This window comes from Populus trichocarpa, chromosome 1 (genome assembly GCF_000002775.5).
Source record: "Populus trichocarpa isolate Nisqually-1 chromosome 1, P.trichocarpa_v4.1, whole genome shotgun sequence".
Classification (NCBI taxonomy): domain Eukaryota; kingdom Viridiplantae; phylum Streptophyta; class Magnoliopsida; order Malpighiales; family Salicaceae; genus Populus; species Populus trichocarpa.
The window spans coordinates 30,745,740-30,754,577 of NC_037285.2; the positions used below are offsets into that span (position 1 = coordinate 30,745,740).

Genomic DNA, 8,838 nt, shown 5'->3' on the forward strand with positions numbered 1-8,838 from the left:
TTGGCTGCCTTTACTTTACTTTCCTTTTTGTTTTTATTTTTTTGGTTCCGATGTTTGTAACTGGAGTAGTTTATAGTTATTTTCCTAGTACCAAAATTAACTATAAACTTACATTTTAATTTGTATGGTTTTGTAGTACCCATGTGTTTTAATTTGTCATATTGAATAAAGATTCAGAAATCTTTCATTGAGACAAGTTACTTATGTTTCTTTTTCAACTCTGAAATTAACTATAAACCTTTTGCGTTGTTAATTATTTCTCTTGAAATGTGACTAAGAACTATTTTAACTTGCACTGCATTCTTGCTTAGCTGAATCGCGAAAACCATCCCAGAAAGGTTCATGTCCAACAGTCCTAACTTAAGTGGTCTGCAGTTTTTTCGTTATTTACGTGCCTGTATCTCAACTTTTGCTGGTTGAAATGAAATGGAGGGCAGCCGATTCAAAGGGTTTTCTAAACCCAAGATGGAAAATCAGTTCATGTTATATAATGAAGATATATATACAGAATCTTCCTACTAGCATTGGCGATATGGCTGAAAGAGTTTACACCACCTCCTCCATGGCTCGCCTTCTTGCCTCCTCTTCAGCTTTAATCCAAGCAGCCTGAATTAAGGAAGAACCAACATGAAATATTACAACAAGACTGCGAAAAGCAAATCCCCAGAAATGGTGAAAGCTAAAAAAATTGTGACAACTTGCCTTGTCCCTTTCAAGTCTGGAGAGATGTGGGCGGATGGAGTTTCCTAAACTCAACCCTCCCCATGCCTCTTGCAACTCTCTCTCCCTTGCTTCTCTACGAGATACGGAGAGCCTAGCTGGCACTTCTTCTCCGGATTGCTGAGCAGAAGCCATCTTCTCTCTCTCGAGCTTTGATTTATGTTTAACCAAAATTTGGTCCAGACCACCTTCATTCGTCTGCATATGAGCTTTTCTGCCACTTCTTTCCACATGCATCTCTTCTTGGTTTAGACTCAATGCCATTTTCTCTTTCTCTAGTCTAGAGCTATGCTTGACCAGAACTCTGTCCAAGCCCTCACAATCTGCAGTAGCATTTCCTCCGAATTTGTTTTGGTGCCTGTAATTTCCACAGCTGCTTCCCAATGACAATGCTTGCGTTTTCTCCGTTTCCAGTCCATTCTCTTCTTTATTCAAGTTCACATTTTCTTTCTCTAATCTTCTTTCTTCAACGGATTCATTTTTCTTTCTGTTTTTTGCTTCTTGAACCTCTTTTTCTAGTCTTGACACATGTTTAACCAGAATTTTATCCAGGCTTGGTACTTCTGGAACATATTTTCTTGGAGAGTTTGGTGCTCGACGTCCAAGTTCCTTGCCATCGATGTCAAACGTTTTTCCTGAGTTTTTTCTCATCTCCTGAACTTCCTTTTCAAGCTTCGATGGATGCTTAATCAACATACTTCCCAGGTCAGAAATGCCCTCGGATATGGTTAAGTCACTTGCCAGTTTCTTTGAAATAATTTTGAAACTTTTCCTCGTATTTTTCTTTGCCTCTTCAATCTCTTTCTCTAACTTTGAGGAATGCTTCACAAGAATAGTTCCCAGATCAGAAATACTCTCGGATGAAGTCTTTTTACCATCTAAAGTGACCTTTCCATCACCAGTTGTATCTGTATTCCCTTGATTCCCTTCCATGAGTTCGTTCTTCCTCCTATCCTTAGCTTCTTGCACTTCTCTTTCAAGTTTTGACACGTGCTTGACCAAGAACTTGTCTAGACTTGGGAGTTCCAACTGAACCTCGTTCCTTCTTATTGTTCCTGAACCAACGGAAGACATTCTTCGGTGACGGTTAACAGCTTGACTCGAGGTATAATCAGCAGCAGAGCCTGGATCATGCACCTTGCTGTTTTCCACTTCTGCTAAGGCAGCATTTAAACCACATGTAGCAACAATTGTTGCCAGAGAAGAAAGCTCATCTTCATTCAAACATCTAAGCCTCTCAAACATCATATCCACAATCTTGGTCATATTCAACGTGTCCAAAGACTGTCTCCTCTTATATTTCTTGAGTCTTGTCCCAGGAATCGGCAACGTAAAATCCATGTCTTGAGATATTGGTTCAAATTCTGACCCAGACTCTAATTCATATTCTGAAAATTCAGAATTACTATCAAGCAGATCTTTAAATTCTTCATTGTCAAAAGTAGGACAGTTTGCAAGCCTGGTAAATGCAGTTTTGACTGCTGCAGCTACTTGTTTATCTACCTCAAATACACTTGCAAAAGATGTTGTGGCCGTATAAGGAGTAGATCCCCCTCCACTAACAGTAGATGTTTGAACTTGACAGGACACTTGAGGGCTATTTGGTATATCGAACATGATTACTTCCATAGCTTTTGCAACTTCGAAAGCTTCGGCTGCAGTTTTCTCTGCCTTAAGCAGCAGCTCTTCTGCTTCCTTGCTTTGGATCCTACAAATTCAATACGAATAAACTAAGCGAAAGAATGGAGAATGTTAAGATATTTCATATTCTCCATGCATCAAGAAAGTTTACCTGGCTGCTTTTAGTATCCGACACCAAGATGCTTCCACCAGTGCAGCTTTTCGAGCCTCCACCGCTTTGTTTGCGGCCTCTCTTGCTGCAATTTTCTCTCTCAGTACTCTTGAATAATGTGGATTTGAATCACCAAGCGCCTCATCAAGAGTCATACTCATTCCATCTAATTCCTGATCAAAATATAAAAATCAGATAAAAATGATGCGTGTTCTAACTTCTTTTACATAGTAGAATATAATACACAACCAACCTGCAGCATTTTGATTTTCCTCTGCAAGTAGGAGTCCCCCTTTTTGCGTGGGAACCAGTTGATGGGAGAATTCTTACGGTGAGAAGGCTTCTTAATTTGGGATGTAAATTTGTTTAGAGCATTCAATGCTGACTGGCCAGTCCCTTTTGGTGATTTATTCTGCAATATTCACGAGCAGGAAATGAAAACATCACAATTAACCTCCACAAATTTCAAATATCAGCTAGTAAACCTAACAAAAATGCTACTGGCCTAAATGACAACAAATGTATTGATGAAAAGGTGAACCATTAGAACTTAAGACTTAATCACCAAGTACTTAATATTAGGATTTCTAGAATTCTAATGAATTTCAACAATAATATTTGTTTCAAACATCAAGAAAAGTAAATCGAAACGACAACAAAAGAAACCAAATTCTTTTGTTAGGAGATTTTAAGGTTTTGATTCCAGTCAAATCAAAACAAAACCCTAAAGTAAACACTCGTAAGAAAAAACCTTAATCACCTAGTAACTCTGAAGTTGAATAAAATGAGGCAAAATTTAATGATACAAATTAACAAGAAACCAAAGAATCCTAATCGTTGAAAAATCAACAAAACGAAAAAGGATTTACCTTTCCGGGCTTAGAACCCGAAGAAACCTTCTCACTCGAATCACATTCTTTGTCAACAGAATCAAGAACAGTGTGGCCGCTGTTCTTGTCTAACACAGATATGCATCCCAAGTCCAAGCACCCAACATCCATTGATTGCCAAATCATACAATTAAATCTCTTGAAAATTGCAAACTCGATGGTATTAAAAAGAATTCAGTGGATTCAGTAAGGAGATATTTGGGACTTGGAGGGAGAGAGAGAAGTGAACGAAGAAAATTGTATGTTTTTTAGGGGATCTGATTTTATGAAGAGAAAATAACGACGGTGTAACGGTTTGTTTTGTTTTGTTTTTTTTAAATGAACATAGCCGTTACGGCTTGAGGGTTGTTGGTCTCTAACGGCTAGGTTTTGCTAAATCCGGTATTGGGTTGTTATCCGGTGTATTTGGGGTATGGTGGCGCTAGTTGTGGACTACTGCTAGCAAGACACGTGGGTCATAGCCTAGTATTTATCTCGCGTTCGGATCCTTGCTCAGAGATTTTAACAATTAATGCTAGTTTTGCTGATTTTTTTTCCAGTGTAACTTTTCGAAACATCATAATTATAGGATTTGTGAAGCCCAATTGTAAGATTTTCCAGAAAGTTATTTGTAGAAAAACCTTCGAATAAAGTTAGCTTCGTTCTATATTTTGGTGCTTAGGAATTAGATTCGGGCTCTATCAATTACAGCATGTAAAATAGGAAAATATGCCTATTCTGCTTGTAGCATTTTTTCTCGTCTTTTTTTTTTTACATGATAAGCAGAGAGATATAGAAGTATTCCAAAAGTAGTAGAAGAAGGCACTGATCAAATTCTCTGCACGTTTCACTTATAAACTATACATCAGCGAGCCAGAGTTAAAATGCTTTTACATGAAAAAGTTTGCATTGAGTGATGAAATTTATTGTGAGTTCCGACAAAGATGATGAGCGAATTGCAGAATATTATCTACTTCTGCCTAGTCCAGTTCCATTTGATCTCTAATCCACTTCGTTGCCACCCATTTCTCCCCTTTGATAACTGGACAGCTTCCGTGGAGAGATGTCTGCAAAAGTTTGTGACGCATAAGGGTCAGAAAACACATGCATAAACTAGAGTAACGACAGCTAAAACAGTCATTATACATGAAGAATAGGAATGTCAAAAACCGATGGCTAACAATACGGCCTCCATCCGTTCCCTCCCCCCACATACTAACTCCTTCGCAGTCAAATGAACTAAAGAGGAGAAAAACACGGGGTGCAAGTTATGCAGCAAAGGCGGCAAAGAAAGTATGTTGGCTCTACACTGTACACCCAATCCAGACACCTTACTGCAAGCTATGAAAACAACTTTCAATGAACCGAAGGATGAAAAGCAGTTCAACTGAGGAGGTCTTCTGCTATATGCTCTATCCTAAGGAAAAGGACGGCTTGAAAATTGGTTTGGGTTTTGATGCTACGCTCATCATTACCATTTAATTAACTGTCGCAGGATCAATTTATTGGAAAGCTCTTAACTTGGGTATTAAAACAAGAAAATACATGTACAGTTATATAAACATGATCATGGGGTGATTATGATCTGGAAAAAAGGGAACAATTACCCGATCAATGGTTCCATTTGGAAACAACGAGTAAAATAGAAGTCCATCACCTTGCCGAGGCTTCACTTTCAAACCAACACATTGCTTGTACTCAAAGCCAGAACTTACTGCAGAGCCATTCTAAAGATCAAACCAATAGGATTATTATCAGTTCGCAAAATGATTCAAATCATAAAGCAACAAAAAGATACAGAATTTGGGTAAATACCTCAAAGGGGAACATGGTTTCTCCACCTTCTTCCACACTAGACAGATACAACAAGAAAGAAGCAACCTGCACGATGGTGAATCAATCACAAAATTATAATTTTGGAAAATACAACTTTCATAAGGTACAGAAAGATCTTGTGTTTTTTTAATGAAAAAAAAAGAACAATCTTTGAGAATCCCGTGACTACTTCAATTGATTCACGGATTTTCATTGGGAGCATGTAAAGCAATGCTATAAAAGGTCAAAGAAGTAACACGCTGCAATAAAATCCTTGTAAATAATCAAGAACAAGATAAAAGAGCTTTAAATACGATTTTTGGGTATGATACCATGCTAGAACAAAAGACAACGAAAAAAACAATGGCATGCAAGGGAGCAATCTAATTTACTGAACTCCCGATTTGGCACGGCATTCTACATTTAGTAAGTAGAAGGGAGTGGTAAAACTAAGCATTCAAGATGTGATAAAGGTGTTTGTTATGTACCCTTTGGCTTGGCTGTGGACCATATTCATCTGGGTTAAATGCATCATAATGTGAATCATACTTCTGCCCGATTTCATAACGCAAGATATTGAATGCCTGCAACACGGTGATATCCACTCAGACTAACATAGAAATGAACCTGTAAAGAAAGGTTAAGTATTTTTAAATTTTAAATGCAAGGGGACAGAATATCAAATATTTGATTAGCTAAGAATCATTAACTGCAAAGGTCAAATCATGCTTGTAAGAAAATGTGTGATATTTTCTACCATCATACATCCCACAGATCAGAGATGCCAGACAGCACCCCGAGTAGCTCATATAGGAGGGGAAAAAGTGACAGTTGCAGTATCAGATATCACATGCATTTGGTAGCATTACAAAAGCATTGGACTTCCTTTTAGACCATCAAAGTAAATATTTATTGAATATATGTATCTACCAAAAATATGGCCACTCATTTTTCTCTAGTTTTCCGTTTTCAAACTAAACACTGTAGGAAGACTAGAATAAAAGTCTATAATAATCATGTCAAGTTGCAGGTTCTAGAATCAGGGTCCATAACTTCTTTTCTGGAAAAAAATTAGAAGCAAATAAATTGCTTATAGCCTTATACCATTTCTGAAAATGCAATAATGAGCAGGGTGCCATGGAAAAAGGGCCTAATTGGGTTGGTCAATGAAGTCATCAGAATGAAAGGTAGAAAAGAGACTAGCTAAAACAGGCAGTCTCTCAGACGTAAAAGGCTGAATTGGTAGATGATGTTATTAAAAGCATGTCTTTTCAGTCAGTATTTCATTTTTTACAGGTATTTTTAAATTTTAGCATTCTGAGTAGATAAGTGACCAGAAAAAAAGTCTCTCAGAGGTAAGTTGTGATATCATTACAGGGTTCTTCTTGTAGATCTTTCAGCTTTTCTCATAAGTATCCTTAACCTTGTTGCCAATTATTTTAACCATTAGCTGCTAGTGATGACCATCTAAATTGCAGCAGTTCCTTTTCTTTCTTGAACATTTACTAACATTCTCGATTTATTAGTCATTAGAACCTCACAAGCATGATTCCAAAAACTTGCAAGTGTAGCCCATAAACCACTATAATTTACATAAAGGCCAGAGATCCATGAAAAAAGCAAATATTTAGAAACTCTCTGGACAGAGGTGCTTCACTTAGTTTAACAAAAAAATACTCAAGAGTAAAAAAGCAAGTCAGAGATCCATCAGTTGTTACAGTCTGGAACATTAGCTTATATAATGTTATAAAGCATTTGCAACTGTTAATTGAGTCACAATTGAATGTAAGTTATTAGCTTAGATTTACTGAAAGAAAGAGAAAGAAGTAAACACCCAGATACAAAAGTAGCATTACTACCTGTCACAACAGTTATTATCGCAAACCTCTGAATTCCAGTCCCGGATACAAGCCATACAAAATCAAAGGACATTTTAACAGCAAGAAAATACCTCTCCATGTGATTGTGGGATCATTGTAGCCTTTGCAATTTTCCGCTCAATGAAGTCCAAGGTTCCAGTTTTATCTTCTGAACCACCAATAAATGTGCCTGAACTGTTGCCGTGAGTTTTAAAGTCAAACAGATGAGAAAAGCCCATTGATCTAAAGTGTTTGTGAGAGAAAAAAAAAGTATATTGTACAGAAAAAGGTAATGAAAGTGAAATGGCTTGCCTTGTTCTAGTTCCTTTAGTACTCTCAGTAGTTTCTCCCTTTCGCAAAGCTAAAGTAGATGGTTTCAATTTAGATTTTGCCATTTTAATGATGCTTTCACATTGTTCAGGAGTCGCAAAGTTCGGGAAATAAAGTGCTCTTGGTTTCCAACTTAAAACCTGAAACCATACAGCATAACATGATCCACGAACCAACTCAGAATCACATAATTCAAAACCTTCCTATAATAGCACAAAACAATTGCAACCGATTAGTTCTATCTGCCACAAAAAAAAAAATTCGGTCTATTACAAGATCGAGGCAGCAAAAAACATCGGCTTATTACAAAATTGAAACTCCGCTTCGCCTTTTGATGCATCGACTTTTGTTCTATTGCCTGCTCTCAACAACATCCACAAAGGACCAGATATCTTTCCACGTTTCAAATTTCCCATTTTCATCTCTGTTTGACATCATTTCACTTTATAATAATAAATTAAATTCCTTTTAAGTTTCTCAAGCAAACAATTTCGAAATAGAATAAACAAACTATGATCCAATCAATATTAAAGCAAATCTTTCTCGCATCAAATTATATTAACCTAGCTTAATTTTAAAGCAGCTCCCCAGTAAATCTCCAATCTATCACTAACCCAGAACATTTTTTCTATAACCTCAAATTATCAGACCTTGATTACCTGAAAAGGGATGGATTCAATAAAAGCTTCGCCAGTATCCCCATGCGGCATCGCGTCATGATCCACTTCCGCTACTTCAAGCATTCTTAACCTTGGTTTAATGACCGGGACATCCTGCAAAACCATAATTAAACACGTAGGCACCCTCTAATCAGAGTAATTGATTAAAACACACGACCAATGCATGCATAGAGGGAGAGAGAGAGATACAAACGTTGGAGATAAAAGTAGAGCTGTATAGACCCCCAAGAAAGAACAAAGAGCAAAGAAGTATTGCAGCTGGTAACCCTAGCTTTCTTTTTGATCTTTTCGTTTTGATTTTCATTTATGATTCCTTTTTTATTTTTGGGTGTGGATCGTGGATCTTGAAAAGCAGAACTGAGAGTTTCGGGTTGATTGTGTGTGTGTTTTTTCTTCCGTTGATCTGAAGAGCAAAGCGCGTTAATGGCGGGAGAGGAGAGGAGGGTTTTTTATTCTTCGCTGTGACATCACGGGGCAGACATAAGTGCGGTTACTGGAGGACATAAAAAAATTAATTAACACAGCGGGGCAAGTCTAACGTTTTCGGGGGGGAAAAAGTACAGATAAAGTTCCATGAATTTGATTTGCCGGTTAATAATCCAACTTATGGAGTTATGGCCCACGACCACGGTACCATAGTGGTCATGAAAGTAACTTCTTGTCTCTGAGTGTGTGTTTTTTTTTACTTTATTTGTTTTTTTTATAGTTTTGATGTTTTTATTATGTTAAAAATTAAAAAAAATTATTGATATATTTTTAATTTAAAAATATTT

The 8,838-nt window shown here is 37.1% G+C and overlaps 2 protein-coding genes across 3 annotated transcripts; both read right to left on the bottom strand.

The window, feature by feature from the left end:
* Positions 1-441: 441 nt before the first annotated feature.
* Positions 442-3,737, bottom strand: LOC7478644 (uncharacterized). The gene is made up of 5 exons (XM_024592090.2): positions 3,382-3,737; positions 2,766-2,924; positions 2,513-2,685; positions 703-2,428; positions 442-606 (listed from the first exon to the last, which is right to left on the bottom strand). The coding sequence occupies exons 1-5, from the start codon at positions 3,526-3,528 to the stop codon at positions 547-549; spliced, it is 2,265 nt and encodes a 754-aa protein (XP_024447858.2). The 5' UTR covers positions 3,529-3,737; the 3' UTR covers positions 442-546.
* Positions 3,738-4,207: 470 nt separating this feature from the next.
* Positions 4,208-8,599, bottom strand: LOC7465063 (probable prolyl 4-hydroxylase 9). Of its 2 annotated transcripts, none has more exons than XM_024592097.2 (8): positions 8,259-8,599; positions 8,045-8,158; positions 7,368-7,588; positions 7,148-7,250; positions 5,685-5,780; positions 5,197-5,262; positions 4,989-5,108; positions 4,208-4,448 (listed from the first exon to the last, which is right to left on the bottom strand). In XM_024592097.2, the coding sequence occupies exons 1-8, from the start codon at positions 8,367-8,369 to the stop codon at positions 4,362-4,364; spliced, it is 918 nt and encodes a 305-aa protein (XP_024447865.2). In that variant the 5' UTR covers positions 8,370-8,599; the 3' UTR covers positions 4,208-4,361. The 2 variants fall into 2 exon arrangements, with proteins under 2 accessions (XP_024447865.2, XP_024447871.2); XM_024592103.2 differs by having other exon boundaries at positions 7,368-7,525; positions 8,259-8,592.
* Between the last annotated feature and the right edge of the window lie 239 nt (positions 8,600-8,838).

Excerpts from the sequence above, each read along its gene's own strand:
- LOC7478644 (XM_024592090.2), bottom strand. The coding sequence starts at position 3,528 with ATGATTTGGCAATCAATGGATGTTGGGTGCTTGGACTTGGGATGCATA. Across the intron at positions 2,686-2,765 it reads GGAAAATCAAAATGCTGCAG|GAATTAGATGGAATGAGTAT; the intron begins GTTGGTTGTGTA and ends TATTTTGATCAG. Across the intron at positions 2,429-2,512 it reads CGGATACTAAAAGCAGCCAG|GATCCAAAGCAAGGAAGCAG; the intron begins GTAAACTTTCTT and ends TTGAATTTGTAG.
- LOC7465063 (XM_024592097.2), bottom strand. The coding sequence starts at position 8,369 with ATGAAAATCAAAACGAAAAGATCAAAAAGAAAGCTAGGGTTACCAGCT. Across the intron at positions 7,251-7,367 it reads ACTAAAGGAACTAGAACAAG|TTCAGGCACATTTATTGGTG; the intron begins GCAAGCCATTTC and ends TCACGGCAACAG. Across the intron at positions 5,781-7,147 it reads TCCCACAATCACATGGAGAG|GCATTCAATATCTTGCGTTA; the intron begins GTATTTTCTTGC and ends ACCGTGTTGCAG.